At 41.4% G+C, this 16,514-nt stretch overlaps 1 protein-coding gene across 15 annotated transcripts in view; it reads right to left on the bottom strand.

The window, feature by feature from the left end:
- Kiaa1217 (KIAA1217 ortholog) overlaps positions 1-16,514 on the bottom strand; it is a 441,371-nt gene that overhangs the window by 95,231 nt on the left and 329,626 nt on the right. For all 15 annotated transcript variants that reach the window (XM_029536056.1, XM_029536058.1, XM_029536055.1 and 12 more), the window contains one exon: positions 3,416-3,614. In XM_029536056.1, coding sequence (XP_029391916.1) covers positions 3,416-3,614 — 199 coding nt within the window. The remainder of the gene's footprint in view (positions 1-3,415; positions 3,615-16,514) is intronic.

Here is a 16,514-nt window from a genome sequence, read left to right as displayed (position 1 = left end):
AAAAAAAAAAAAAAAAAAAAAAAAAAAAAAAAAAAAAAAAAAAAAAAAACTTGCCTCCATACACACTGAAACACAAAGGAAATATAACACACTGAGTCATTTCTGCTTTTGATCCCAGTTCTTAGAGTCAAGAAATCAGACTACAGAAGAAAGCCTGCTCAAAGCCTAACTTCAAATCACACAAGAGCAGCCCATGTGTGACATTGCCCTTCTCTCACCTTAGGCTCTTCTGCAAGGTCACCTGTAACCCTCCAGCCCACCTACCGGATGGTAGCTGGGGTTGAGGGGTTGTGGGTAGGCAGACGGCTTCTTTCTTGTAGGTGTTCTTGTACTGAGTGGGCTGAACACAACCAATGGAATGCTTGGGTGGTGTTTGTGTTTTAAATGAAGTGGAGGGTTGTTAGCTGAATCTTGTTTCTCTCTAAAGATCTGCCAGTCATTGCTTTGAAGAACCAACTAGTTCTAGCCTGCATGATGCTTCACATGTTAAGTAGCTCATTAGAAGTGAGCTGGGGAGGGAGCAGGCAGCCCTTGATACTAACAGGGGCTAGGTTAATGCAAAGGGAGAGCGAGTCAGCAGTCAGGCGCAGTAGTTCATGAAAAGAACCTTGCCTCTGGGTCGCAGACACCACGTATAATATGTGATGAACCAGAGAATCTCACTCGTCCTGAGAAGGGCTTACTGCGGTTGTAAATGCATTTAAATATATGAGCTTGGTTATTCTTAACTTAGAAACACGTTCATCCGAGATGAGCCAACAGCAAGAGGCCAGACTGTACTCACGGTGACATTGCCATACAGCAGCCTGACCAGAAGTCTCCTCAGAGCCTCCCTGAGGAAAATTTATGAAGCCAACTCCATAAGGAACTAGTCACATGGTCAGGAAATAGGCTTTGACTTGGAGGACACAGAAAGTTGTGAATGGGAATTTCGTACCTTCAGAAGGTCAGAGCCACTGTCTTTAGGTAAGGCCTACCTGGGAGTCTTTTTTTTTTTTTTAATGTATTATATAATGTTTGTGGTAAAAAAAATTTCCACAGCAAGATAATTGAAATACCATATCTACTAAAGCTAAAAATCAAATGATACTATGAGGAGCATACATATAATCATTTAGGGTTAATAATATATTCACCAAAAAAAAAAAGATTTTTATTTTTATTTTTTTATTTTTTTTTATTTTTTTTGGTTTTTCGAGACAGGGTTTCTCTGTGTAGTCCTGGCTGTCCTGGAACTCACTTTGTAGACCAAGCTGGCCTCGAACTCAGAAATCTGCCTGCCTCTACCTCCCGAGTGCTGGGATTAAAGGCGTGTGCCACTACGCCCGGCCAAACAAAAATATTTTATCTTGAACAATTTTAGACTAATTTTCACACTTAAATTCAAGAAACTGAAAATCAACCTAAGGAGAGAAAGTGGCAGGCGAAGGACCAGCAAGTTATCATTGGTGCAATAAAAAACAAATGGCACAGGAAACACATCTGAGCATTATTAGTTTTTGTGTGTGTGTGCATGTGCACATGTGTGAGTGTGTGGGTGTGTGGGTGTGCTGTGTGTGCATGTACGGGATACCATGGACTTGTTCTTGGCAGGCAGATGCTCTTCTCTTGAGCCATGCCCTCAAGTTATTAATGCTTAAAAAGCATCTTTCTTTCAGCAAGCAATGCTTTTAGTTGTCTTATCAGCTGGATTTCCATTGAGGAGGACCATGACTGTTCTCCACCTTGGCTCTTCCTGAGTCTCCTCGTGACATTTCTGAAGAATGCAAAGCCAAGCTCAAGGAGCTATGTATAGCTTAAGTCTTGGGACAGGCTGTAGAAAATGGTAAATGGCCACATGAAAGCATTTCTATAGTCTGCAAGTTTGCGGCCCAGCCACTCGGAATCTCCTCCTCACAGCCTGATAATCACGTGCTTTTGCTTATTTTCACCCTTAGTCTCTTTCGCTGTTCTCAATGCCTCTCCATGTAGATGCAGAAATGCAAGACAATTGCCTTGAAGTGGTCTGTCCATGTGAAAGTGTCTCATGGCTTTCTATTATTACAAGTACATGCTTCAAATATAATTCCATTACCTCCGGTTTAAGGTTATGTTTTGCAAATTAAAAAAAAAATGCTGACAGCTTGATTAATAATTTATTTAAAAAATAAGCATGACTTTTCAGTGATCATAAATATTTAAACCTGTTTTCCAAAAGTAGGAAGTTGCACAACAGATGTAGCACCTGTAGCTTGGGGCATGTGTCAAATTCTGAAAGCCCTAAATTACACCTTGGCACAAGTCTCAGAACGTCATCTGGGATCACTGTTAGATATGGATCAGCTGGCATTTGTGTTCTGCAGGCGCAGTTTTACAAAGTGCTCCTTGCTCTTTCCACAGTGAAGAAACAACAGAGCCTGCCATCCCCAGGGCAGAGAACAGAGAGTCTGGGTCCTGCCCTTCATGATTTGGGCTGAGTATGTAAACAGCCAGGATTGGTGTGTGTGTGTGTGTGTGTGTGTCTGTGTGTGTGTTTCGGTTTTTAATTGTTGAATTTTCTGTGTATTCTTGAATAACACCCTTAACTTTAATACACCTGAGTTCCTGATTCCATAAAAGGAAAGAGTTGGATTAACCGTGATATAATCATTTGACTTCTAAAATATTTAGGAACTATATCCTAAACAGTAACTGCTTGTTTATATAGATTTAGAATCTGTTTTTCAGGTTGTTTGCCTGGGACAGACCAGAATGGTCCCTTGGTTGTATAGACTGTGCCACTGCAGTTAATGACAAGGCTTTGGTCCCCTGGCTGCCAGTAGTCCTGTGAATCTATCCAACTGGGTTTCCTGAAGAAAGCCCATGAGGCACGTGACATCTTTGGGTAAAGGAAGAATGTTTTAGAAATGGAATGCGAAACTGTTTCTCGGCATCCTTTGTATATGGTGAGTCTACTATTTCATTTTAAACCTATAAAGCATAGGTAAAGAGCCAGTAGATCATTACCTAGAACAGGCTCTGTTGTGGGAGAAAGAATATTCTAGGGAGGAGTTGGAAAATTCAGTTTTAAGTATGCCTTTAGCTCTTGGCACTTCTTGAACACCTCTCTGGGCTTTAGTTTTCTTGCTTTTTAGATAAAATGCACTGCTGGATCATTTATATCCTTTTCAGCTATGACATAGGCAGAGCTAGTAACACATTCAAAGGTCTACCCAGAAGAAGTGTGTTTTCATCTTTGTACTTAACTCTAGGAACTAGAGGGTGAATTCCCATCTGATGCAGCAGTCCCACCAAATGGACTCTTGCCATGAGGAGGAGTAGAAATTCGGACTGAGCACAAACTCTAGACATTCAATACAGTGGTCAATGACCCTGAAAATAAAATAGGTGGAGACAATCACACTCTAAAACAACACCCCCAAAGGTAACTACTTACCTCACATCATTTAACTCATAGTAGATATTTCTGCTCTCATCCTTGATGTAGATGGCAACACTGGGCGACTCCAGCATCTTCATGGTGAGCTGCTGGGGAAAGGCACTTACAAAGAGAGCGCGGATTGTGTCTGCGCTTGTGATTTCATTCGGCATCCGCAGTTGTTTGGTTTCGTCTCCATACTGGAGGTAGAGAACACCTGCATGTAAAGGAACACACAATTATCAGCTGACAGAGCAAGAACCAATCACAGCGTCAAGCCACTCCTATCACATTGCAGTTACTCTACAGTTGCTTACTTACAGAATGGACTATCTGGTTATCATATAAGCACCCAGGTCATTCTTTGGAGTCTGGGCAGGGGTTAAACTGGCCATTTCCCTGGATTTTTGGAATCAAAAGGACAAGGAGTTAACCTTATTACCTATAGGAAAAGACGATATGCAATGTCCTCAGAAGAGGTATATTAAGGACTCTGACCCTGTAGGGTTATTTTTAACATGTATTTCATTAACTGGGAACATAATCAATGTATAAGACTCGGTGCTTGTCTTAGTAGTTTATTCAGGAACATATCAAGTGGAAATGGTAGCACTTCTGTGTGTTTTTGTATAGCTATTGAATGTTTATATCATATTAAAGCCATACTAAAAAATGCGAGGGACACAAATACCATTACTGAATGTCCACTGAGTTCCAAAGGGGCGTATGTCTCATTCTGGCCTATGAAACGGCCAGTGTGCTGAGAAATGATGACCTGATGCTTGTTGGCATTGGATTTGTTTCTTGATGAGCAAGGTATGATGCTCCCTCACAGAACCCAAATCACAGAACCCTCACAGACTCCATCCTAAGTCCAGAAAGAGTTCTCATGTAGAAGAATGGGAGCCCTGTCTGACCACTCCAGCAACGCAGCCTTGGATAGCTATGAACACTGGATGAACATCTTGGTCATGGACTCCCCAGCACTGTGACAGAAAGGACATATCCTCACCAACCACTGCTGCAGCTGCAGAGTTCGAAGACAGTAAATGACAGTATTAGTAGTCCCAAGTTACCATTCTTGCTACTGTGGCTTGACTATCAAATGCCTCTAGACTCATATGTTTGAACACTTGTGGTGCTGTCTGCTTAAATCATGAGACCTTTAGTAGGTGGAGCCTTGCTGGAGTGAGGACATCGCTGGGGGCAGGACTGGAGGCTTCATAGCCTGCCCCCATTTGCTCTTCTTTTTGTTTTATGTGGATGGAATGTGATCACCCAGCTTCCTGCTCTTGCTATCATGTCTTCCTTCCTGTTGCCATGTTTTCTTTGACCATGTTGTATTCTTATCACTCTGGAACTGTAAGACAAAATAAACCCTTTCCCCTAGTTTGGTTGTTGTCAGGGTATTTTATCATAGTGACAGAAATGCACACAGCACACACACACACACACACACACACACACACACACACACACACACACACACGCCTTCATCTGGATTTGGACATGGATAACTAAAACATTAAATCAAAGGTGAGGAGACTTCATCTGGCTACTAAAGTTTGTGTCTTGGTGAGAAGCTATAGGGAGTGAACTACCATGAGGGTGAGTGTTAGTGGGATGAGATTGAAAAAGAAACAGATTCCTTCCGGTTAAAAATGGCATCTCCCCTAACAAAGTACCCTCCAGAAGTTCCACCGAAATAGTGAGGATATAAGGAAAAGCACATGTGGAAGAGGTAAAGGATGTGGATGAGCGAAAGCTAGCAGTGACGTCTTCACGGGAAGAACTCCTTACGCAGTGAGTTGGAGCACAGAAACCCACAGGTGCCAGGCTCCTTTAGAGGATGGGCATGAAAGGATGAGGCTTCACTCAACTTCATTTCTCACCGATGGCATGAGATGTGTTTATCTCTCCCTTCCCTCCACACTCAACCAAGGAACTCCTCACTGTGTTCATAGAAGAAGACTGAAGAGCTTAGCTGAAGATTTGATTCTGGATGATCTGGATAATGCTAGGCACATCCATTCTACTGTAATACCCAGGGCAAGTTTCCTAGAAAGCTGAGTGGCCCAGAGGAAGAGACCCTCAGATTCTCTGAAAGAGCCAAGCCAGGAACTATGTATGAACATCTGCCATCAGGTACGAATGTCTGTATCTCCCTCTTTGATACTAACAAACTTCTAAGCATTTTGGATGCTTTAGGAAAGCTTTTAATGTGAAAGAAGAGAGGACTGTGAAATTTTCATTAGGCATCTTCCTTCCTAGAAAAAAACAAGTTGAGTAAAAAAGAGCAGAAAAACAAAAACAAAGACAGTTTCAAAAACAAAAAAAAACCCTAACCAAAAGAGAATATATGATTGTCTTTTCCTTCCCTGCAACTAAGGTTCAAACCCAAAGGGTACATGAAATGCCTGACATACTTGCATGATACCTGGATGATGATAGGCCATCAAGGTCCCTAGGGGGTAGAGGAAAGTCCCAGAGGAAGGACCAGGCATCAGAAGATGTTAGCTTTCTCAGTGTCAACCAGGGACCAAAGGAGAACAGAGCAGCACTTAGGGCAATCCGGTGGAAGGTATTTGCCATTTAGGTTCACACCCCTCTGTGGCACCAATCAGGTCCCTATTAAAGTCAGATTCTTGGTGAGGACTTTCCTGGATGTCTCCCCTAGGATTTCAACACCCGTTTTCCCTATTACTTTATATCCTACCCTTGTTTTCTTTCTATTCTTTAACATTTCTCTCCAGGTGGAGCAAACTCATAACTTAATTCTTGACATCAAGCTGGCGAGTGCAGCTGCCAGCTGGGTATGAGTCACAGGTCCTGTTAGATAGTGACCATCCAGAGAGGATGGGAACCTTGCGTTTGCAAAGAGAGGGGAGTGCCTCTCACTTGGTTCCAGAAAGGCATTTACTCATGGCGTGTTAACTAGAATAAATTTCATGAGCATAGAGATTTTTCTAAAACATTTATTTTATATCTTTATGTGTACATATGTGTGCCTGGTCAGGTTTATGAGCACAATGTGGATGCAGAAACTCATGGAGGTCAAAAGAAGGTGGGAGATTACCTGGACCTGGAGATGCCTGTGGCCATAAGCAGCCGTATGGGAGTGATGCGAACCAATTTTGGCTCTTCTGAAAAAGCAGCAAGCTCTCGTAACCTCTGAGCCCTTACACCAGCACTAAGACTAGGGAACTTTTAAAGTTTTTTTTTTTGTCCTTTGTCTTTAGATCTATCAAAGTGCCTACTGTGTCATAGGTCTTTCCCCCCATCTTTCATGTGTGTGGTGTGTGCTTGTGTAAGAATGCATAGATTTATTTGTGTATGGACGTGCACATGAAAGCCCAAGGCTGATGCGTGGAGTCATCCTTGATTGTAATTCTCTAAGGAAGGGTCTCAAAATCAAACCCAGAGGGCACTGACATGGCCAGTCTCGGAAGCCAGGCTGTTCTGGGGATCCCCAGCCTCTGCTTCTGATACACTGTGCATTCAACAGCTGAGTCATCTCCAGCCTCTACTGCAGGTTCTTAATAAATATATATGGGATGAATTAATACATATTTATTAGTCACTTAAAGGGGACTTTAGGTTAGGGACTATCTGAGCTCTAAGTTCTTCTAGATAACATACTTAGTCCCACAGCATCTTGCTTGTAAATTAATATAAACCTGTCCCACGTCACCTTTGTGTGTGAGGCAGGAGTAGTTCTGTTACTCCTTGCTCCCCATCCCATGTCAGATCCTCAGGAAAAGAGTTCCCCTGTGTTCCTATGAAGTCACGAATTTGTTAGAATGCAGAGAAAATCTTTCAAGCTTATCCAATCACAGATTGTGGAATATTTTGTTCCAAATGAGAATTATGGTGACTGCCCCATCGATTACCTTAAACCATAAGAAAAGTCTACAGCCATTCCTCAATGCTGTGCCTGAAACAATCCCCAGGAGAGGTTTGTATAGAACTGCCTTGCAGCAGTTCAATATCACAGCCTTGACACCCCAAAGGGCCTGCTTTTCATTCCTACATCTGTATTCTGAATGTGTATGTGCTTGAAATAGAATTTAAAGACTCTGGAGTGGAAACAAATTGGGACTAAACTTCAGTTACCTCAGGTCTGGCTGGTGCAGCTGCCAGCTGGGTCCACACGTCCAGTTATAGAACGTGACAGTCTAAAGAGCATGGGATGGATGCCTTTGCAGATAGAGGGGAGTGGCGTTTTCACACTTGATTCCAGAAAGGTATTCAGAGATTCTTAAACTCAGAAGGAATTCTCTTAATAGATGACGGCATTTTATTGGCATAGTGATAAACTAAACCCATATGGTTTTAGCAAGTCAGTGTGGGCTGCTCCAGGTTCATGAGGATGTTTTTGGGCCATAATCTCACTTTGCATGAAGAGCAGAACTGAAACACATTTACGGGCTATCTGTTGCATGTCAGAAACGGGGTGGGGATTCCATCTCATCAATCGGACAGCAGCCTTGTTCAAGTGTTACTGTGACTCCATTTCATCGTATGGGAATACTAACAGAAGCTCATAAGATCCAAGTAGCTTTCCCTGAAGTTACAGCTAATAACTAAGACACAAATCCACATCCAATCTGCAGACCCTGCAAATATCAGTCTTTGGGGTATACTGCTTTTGAAAGTCTGCACTCCATCTTGTCTATCCTGTCTCTTGTCACCAAGTGACCTGAGCTGGCTTTACATTTTTCAAATAATCATGTGGCTTACAGATCAAATTGAAGCATAATGAGGGTAGTTAGGGAAGAAGATGCCGTTTTTAACCCAACTGAAGGGAATGCAGGCCCATGGAAGGAATTCTACATCTCAAGGATGGGCTGGGAGGTTACTGGAAACTAGGGAGCACTGAAAGTCACAGCAGGGTTCTGAAGTGAACCTCAGAACCTATGGAATCCTTCTTTAAGAATTTAAACAATCGGTCTGGAGAGATGGCTCAGCAGTTAAGAGCACTGACTTCTCTACCGAAGGTTCTGAGTTCAAATCCTAGCAACCACATGGTGGCTCACAACCATCTTCTGGGGTGTCTGAAGACAGCTACAGTGTACTTAAATAAATAAATCTTTAGGCAGGAGCGAGTGGGGCCACAGTGAGTGGAGCCAGAGAGAGAAGAAAAAGTATTTGAAGACAGCTATAGTATACTTATGTATAATAAATAAATAAATCTGTAAAAAGAAAGAATCTAGGCTGGGCGTGGTGGCGCACGCCTTTAATCCCAGCACTTGGGAGGCAGAGGCAGGCGGATTTCTGAGTTCGAGGCCAACCTGGTCTACAGAGGGAGTTCCCGGACAGCCAGGGTTACAAAGAAAACCCCTGTCTCAAAAAAAAAAAAAAAAAAAAGAAAGAAAGAAAGAAAGAAAGAAAGAAAGAAAGAAAGAAAGAAAGAAAGAAAGAATCTAGACAATCGAGATTGTTCCCATTTCAATGATTTTACAAATGCACCATGGATTTTATCCAAGAATCTTAGTCACAGTAAAACAAAGTGCACTTGACAGGTCATTCTTGTGCCACAATAGGTATATCTTTATCATCTTCCAAACCTCGACACTGTAGAACACTCAGAATGCGGAACACCTCATATACTGTAATAAAGTAGCCAAGGATGTTAACAGTGTGACTTAGTCTCCTAGGCCTAGCCTGAAGTCACCCTGCTTTCCCAGGCACTGTGAGGATGCTGGACATTGTTATGCACATTCAGTCTAATGAGCCACCAACTTACAATGTCCTCCTTGCCCATACTTACACACATACACCTCCTTTGAACAAGCTTCTTTCCCTATGCTAATCAGACTTGTTGCTATGGTGATACATACCTGAGAAAAAGAACTTAAGAGGAGAAAGTTCTAATTTGGTTCATAGCTTCTGAGGTTTCAGGTCATTGTAGCAAGGAAAGCATAGCAGAGCCAAGCAGCTTACCCCATAGGAGTCAGGAAGCAGAGAGAATGTGTGTCAGCGGGCTCTCTCTCTTCCTTTTCCTCCATCCAGACCCCTATGTACAGAATAGTGTTTCCCACACTCATCAATCCTCTTTGAAAATACCCTCACAAACTGCTTTACTATCCTCCTGGGCACTCTTCAGTCTAAGGGAAATGATAGTCAGGATCAACCATTCCAGCCCCTAACCACACCACCACAGAACTTCATCATGCTTTGAGGAATTCACAAACATGCTTATAGTGTGTTTTATTGAGATTGCAGGCATGGATGGCTCTTAACTTTTTTGCACCACAGTTGCTAGTAAACAAGCCAGTTTCTCTCACCAGATGGTAATACACAATATAGTGTGACGTACATCATAGATGAGCAAATGTATTTACTTTAAATGAATTCAATTCTCCCTGTACAGTGGTTGTATTCCTATGATACACACTTGCCTCCTGGAATGATAATACATTAGTCCTAGAGGGCAAGCTCCACAGGCAGGTGATACAACAATTCCAATTGATTTAAGATCCGCAGGTCCTCCAAATCCACGTTAAGATTATGCAAGGCACAAATCAAGATATGCATCGCCAGTGGCAAAAGGCCAATAGCTTGAATAGATGAAGAGCTATTGTAGTAATTTCTGAAGGGAAAAATGTATTTGCAAACTCATGAAAATTATTAAAATGAAAACAGAAAGACCATTTTTAACATCTATGAAATTGGCAAAGGTATTTACAATAAAGTCACCAGTACAGTGAAAAATTGGAAAGATATTCTCATACTTCTGCTGGAAAGGCTCTTCAAAACTCCCAAAATATGCAGTTTCAATTAATAATTCCAACTCTGCACATTTAGGCACAGAGATGTTCTTACCAGGGAATTCAAGTTATCAGATCAATATGGGTGAGGGGCACAGTCTAACCACAGGGGATTGATTTGATGAATGAACTCAATAGATCAATCTACTCAGTGGGACACTGATGTTTCAATAAATGTCTAACAGCATATGGCATTGAGCAAGAAATTATATTTTAAGTGACAAATGATAGAGCATAAAATAAAATGGAAAGCAACCAAATTTGTAAAAGTTAATTACCTTGGTAAGGAAGTTGTACAAACTTTTTTCTTTCTGAGACAGAGTTTTTTTTATAAAGTCCTGGTTGTCACAGACTCGCTCTGTAGACCAGGCTGACCTCAAATTCACAGAGATCTGCCTGCCTCTGCCTCCCAAGTGCAGAGACTAAAGGTGTACACCAGTCTTCACCACCTATTGACAAACTTTTAAACTTAAAAAAAAAAAGAAAAAAGAGGCACCTCTTTAAGAACAAGAGCAAAAAGAGAGCTACGAAAATGGAATTCAGTCCTGGGGCTTGTACCTTGGTTTCATTAGTTTGTTGTTAAGTTTACCTATTTGATTGCTATACACTAGAATACTGAGAATGCCTGAAGAATCCACTCAAACTCCTGGATACTCTTCTGTACATCGCTTATAAAACAAGACGTGGTTTAATCATCTTCCATGACAGTTTGCTCACCTTAAAGGGAATGACCAAGAGAATAATACATACTTGGGTAAGGGGGGGTCATTTCTTTTTTTTTTAATTAATTTATTTATTATATGTAAGTACATCGTAGCTGCCTTCAGACATTCCAGAAGAGGGAGTCATATCTCATTACGGATGGTTGGGAGCCAACATGTGGTTGCTGGAATTTGAACTCAGGACCTTTGGAAGAGCAGTCAGTGCTCTTAACCACTGAGCCATCTCTCCAGCCCAGGGGGTCATTTCTTAAGCTGGAAGAGATGGACAGCAGTTACCTGATTATATAAAATCTCTCAGTTGAGTTGGTAGAAGGTGCATGCTATGGGTACAGTGACAGACAGGTAGATCAATGGAATAGAATCAAAGACCCAGAAATGAACCCACACACCTATGGTCACTTGATTTTTGACAAGGGAGCTAAAACCATCCAGTGGAAAGAAGACAGCATCTTCAACAAATGGTGCTGGCTCAATTGGCAGTAAGCATGGAGAAGAATGTGAATTGATCCATTCTTATCTCCTTGTACTAAGCTCAAGTCTAAGTGGATCAAAGAATTCCACATAAAACCAGAGACACTGAAACTTATAGAGGAGAAAGTGGGGAAGAGCCTCGAAGATATGGGCACAGGGGAAAGATTCCTAAACAGAACAGCAATGGTGTGTGCTGTAAGATCAAGAATTGACAAATGGGACCTCATAAAATTGCAAAGCTTCTATAAGGCAAAGGACACTGTCAATAAGACCAAAAGGCCAAAGATCGGGAAAGGATCTTTACCAATCCTAAATCTGATAGGGGGCTAATATCCAATATATATAAAGAACTCAAGAAGTTGGACTCCAGAAAATCAAATAACCCTATTAAAAAATGGGGTACAGAGCTAAACAAAGAATTCTCGACTGAGGAATAATGAATGGCTGAGAAGCACATATAAAAATGTTCAACATCCTTAATCATCACAGAAATGCAAATCAAAACAACCCTGAAATTCCATCTCACACCAATCAGAATGGCTAAGATCAAAAACTTAGGTGACAGCAGATGCTGGTGAGGATGTGGAGAAAGAGGAACAATCCTACATTGCTGGTGGGATTGCAAACTTGTACAACCACTCTGGAAATCAATCTGGCAGTTTTTCAGAAATTTGGATATAGTAATACCGGAAGATCCAGCAATACGACTCCTGGGCATATACCCAGAAGATGTTCATAGTAGCCTTATTTATAGTAGCCAGAAGCTGGAAAGAACCCAGATGTCCCTCAACAGAGGAATGGATACAGAAAATGTAGTACATGTACACAATGGAGTACTTCGGTGCAGCTATTAAAAATAATGAATTTATGAAAATTTTTAGACAAATGGATGGATCTGGAGGATATCATCTTGAGTGAGGTAACCGAGTCACAAAAGAACACACATGATATGCACTCACTGTTAAGTGGATATTAGCCCAGAAGCTCAGAATCCTTTTTAGAAGGGGGAACAAAATACCCATGAAAGGAGTTACAGAGACAAAGTTCGGAGCACAGCCTGAAGGAACAACCTTCCAGAGACTGCCCCACTTGGGGATCCATCCCATAAACAACCACCACACCCAGACAGATGCCAACAAGAGCTTGCTGACAGGAGCCTCATATAGCTGTCTCCTGTGAGGCTTTCCCAGTGCCTGGCAAATATGTAAGTGGATGCTCACAGTCATCCATTGGATGGAGCACAAGGTCCCCAATGAAGGAGCTAGAGAAAGTACCCAGGGAGCTTAATGGGTCTGAAGCCCCACAGAAGGAACATCAATAGGAACTAACCAGTACCCCCAGAGCTCCTTGAAACTATACCACCAATCAAAGAAAACACATGGTGGAACTTGTGGCTCTAGCTATATATGTAGCAGAGGATGGTCTAGTTGGTCATCAATGGGAGGAGAGGCCCTTGGTCCTGTGAAGGCTCTATGCCCCAGTATAAGGGAATGTTAAGACCAGGAATGGAAGTGGGTAGACTGGGGAGCACGGGGAGGGCGGAGGGGATAGGGGATTTTTGGAGGGTAAGCTAGGAAAGGGGATAACATTTGAAATGTAAATAAAAAATATCTAATAAAAAAATTAACAAAAAAAAAAGAAACGCTATCATTAAACATTTACGATTAAGTACTTGAGGAGACACGTCATAGACACCAAAGAATCAGCTTTATTCACTAGACACCCCCAACCATGTGCCAGCTCTGCACAACCTTTAGTATACAAAATAACATAACTCTAATCATAATCATAATTGATTTAGACAAAGGCAAATGGAAGTACAATACACTTATAACTTAAAAAATACTTTAAGAATCAAGTTGATTGGGCTGGTGAGATGGCTCAGTGGGTAAGAGCACCTGACTGCTCTTCCAAAGGTCCTGAGTTCAAATCCCAGCAACCATATGGTGGCTCATAACCATCTGTAACAAGACCTGACGCCCTCTTCTGGAGTGTCTGAAAACAGCTATGTGTGTAATTACATATAATAATAAATAAATAAAGCTTTAAAAAAAAAAAAAAAAGAATCAAGTTGATTTTCTTAAGCATATACACCAAAACAAAACAAAACAAAAAAAGCAAAAACAAAAACCACCCCAAAACAAAACTTTTTGGATAAGCTTAATGTTCAATGATGAAATGTTAAAAGCCTCATCTTTAAATTCAGGTTATTTTATGTGTGCAGTTTCTAGATCAGTAGAGCTAACTAGCACAGTTAACTCAAGGAAAAGAACCAGCAGACAATGGGTGCTGAAAGGGGCACCAAAGGGGTGTGGAACATGGGCGAGAGTCCTGAGGAGAATGGGGAAGATGGCAGCTCACTCCTGAGTTCATGAGGACACTACATGGATGTTAGGACAGTTAAAAAACATACAGCAACTCGATGCTAGGAAAATAGAATATACCACTAAATAGAACATGCCATTTCTAACAACACTGGCAATTCTGAGGAACATGAATAAGTGGGAGGGCTCACTCCACCCTCTATCAACACTATTGAAACACTGTGGTCTTTGGCACAGACCAAATAAGATTACGGAATGAAGCAGGACCCAGGGAGAGACAGGTTTTATGAAGGCATGAAATATGAGAGGAGTGGTTCTAAAATTCATGGAGGAATGTCAATTCAATAAATAGTCTCAGAAAAATTGGTTTTCCATACGACAAAAGTAAAATTTATCCCCTTCTTATGCCACAAGCAGAATAAATTCCTGTTAGGCTCGAAATCTATATATGAGGAAAAACTATCAAACTTTTAAAGGCCAGTAACACCGGCCAGTGTACACTGAAATAAGGGGCTTTAAAAAGAAAAATAAAATACAGAGGAAGACATTGTTTTATTATTTCATATTAAAGCGAGTATTTGATACTATAGATGAAACTGCAAGCAAAGAAAACCAACCACACCTTATAAGAGGTTATTTATAAATCAACAAGAAAATAGCAAAATGGAAAATGGGCAGTGATAAATTCCAAATGACAATAGCCGCACAAGTCAGTGAAGAAGAAACTCCACAGGCCAATGAATGCTGGAATGGTCTCTATAATTGACTATGCAATTTGAAATGAAAACACTTACATTATTAATCTGTCTCCATCAGACAGGGAAAGCCAGAGAATCTAATGGCTTCAAGTCATGGTGAGGGTCTGAGAAAAATGCCCATCGAAGGAGGAAACCCACCCACTCCTTTGGAGAGGGTGAAGATGCATGTCCTGTACTTGGCTGTCTTTGCTGTCCATCAGAGATGAAACTTCATGAACAGGCTCTGCTCCAGGCAAGCCACTGGAGCTCCATTGGCATGTATCTATTCTTGGTGGCATATTCATACAATGGAATATGAAACCGCTGTTTATAATGAAGGAAAATCATGTCTCTCCCCAGAGGTCTATCTCGACAACATCAAGCTGGATAGCCATGAGACCAGGGGAGGATGTGCACAGTCCCGCTCAGCAGAATGTTACAGTGAACACACACTTATACTCTTGCTTGTGAGAATACACAAACATAGCAGACACACTGAAATCAGCTTGGCAACTCCAGCCTCTAGTGACTGGTTAACTCTGGGGAATGAAAAGATGTGTGGTTATACACTATGTTTCCTCTTTTAAAATGTTTGTTAATTAAGTGGCCTTAATTACAGAAGCAACTATTTCTTCTTAAAACTTGAAACAACCTCATATAGCACTTGTTAGGTGCTGGGCATTGATGTAAACCCTTTCCAAATATTAACACATTTCATAGAGAAGTTCTTGAGTGACTTACTCAATTAATGACCTTATCTATCATACTGTGTCATCTCTCCAGTGATAAACCAGATTTGTTTAGTTTTGGCAATGGCTACTATAGTGTTGTTTTCTGTAGTTTTCCAATTTAAGACACTTAGAAGAGAGCCTTTTAAAGAGATGATCAAGATGGAACTCAACTCATAACTCAACTGTTATGAGAACCAGCTGCTCTTGTAGAGGAACCAGGCTTGTTTCCAAACACCCACGTGGCAGCTCACACCATCTGTAACTCTAGTTCCAGGGGACCTGACATCTTCTTCTGACCTTCAGAATCCCAGGTAAGCTCAGGGTACACAGACATACATGCAGGCAAAAACACTCATCTACATAAAATTATATATATATATATATATATATATGTAAATCCCATCTTAGCATGCTGGCACATGCCTTTAATTCTAGCACCCAGATGGCACGGGCAGGTGGATTTCTTTTAACTCATGCGGGTCTACAAGGTGAGTTCCAGGCCAGTCAACAGAACTACACAGAAAGGCTCTATTTCAAAACCAAACCAAACCAATCCAAACCAAACCAAACCAAACCAAACCAAAAATAATGATAATAATAACAGTAATAATAATGAGATTGTCAAGATACTGTTGATAATTATGATGACAGTGCTCTTTTAAAAGCACTTTTCCATGGGTCATGAAAATCTGACCAAGAAAACTAAGTCCTGGGTGCAGCTGGGGAATCTGGAAGTTTTCTTAGGCTACTAATAAAACAGCAAGATCTGAAATTCCATAATGGCAAGCAAAGAGTGAAGGTCACAAAGGAATTAGAATCTTTTGAAAAACAAGAAACTGATCCAAGAAAAGCTGAGGGGAAGGGAACAAAAGAAGAAAGAAAGGAGGAGGGAGGGAGGGACAGGAACCTGAGCTCTCAGGGATATAATTAGTGTAGCTCAGCCTAGGCAGGAGCTTGGTGCACAACACTGGCTTAGCCAGGGCTCCAAGCCCAGTGACAACAAGGAAACAAATAATAGGAAATAGCAACAACAAAAACAACAACAAATGCATTAGGCAGTTCTGATTCGTGCTTTATATCACACTCTGGCTGTCATTTTTAACAGGGTACACAAGCTTCCTTAGGAGACGTGTGTGCCCTGTGCTGTCTTCACTCTCACTGACCAGCAATGTAGGCACTGCTATGGTCTGATAGGAGATGCCTCTGCCCCCACTGCCCTCTACCCCTGCCCCTCACCCCAGGCTCACATATTGAACATTGGTCCCTACTTGGGGAAATCAGACTGCAGGGTGTGTGGCTTGCAACAGGCTGTGCCTGTTCCACCTTAAGCTTCATTGCTTTCTGTTTTGTTTTATGGCTGTC

This window comes from Mus pahari, chromosome 3 (genome assembly GCF_900095145.1).
Source record: "Mus pahari chromosome 3, PAHARI_EIJ_v1.1, whole genome shotgun sequence".
NCBI lineage: Eukaryota > Metazoa > Chordata > Mammalia > Rodentia > Muridae > Mus > Mus pahari.
Note: the sequence above shows the minus strand (reverse complement) of the source record. Positions and strands in the feature narration are given on the sequence as shown.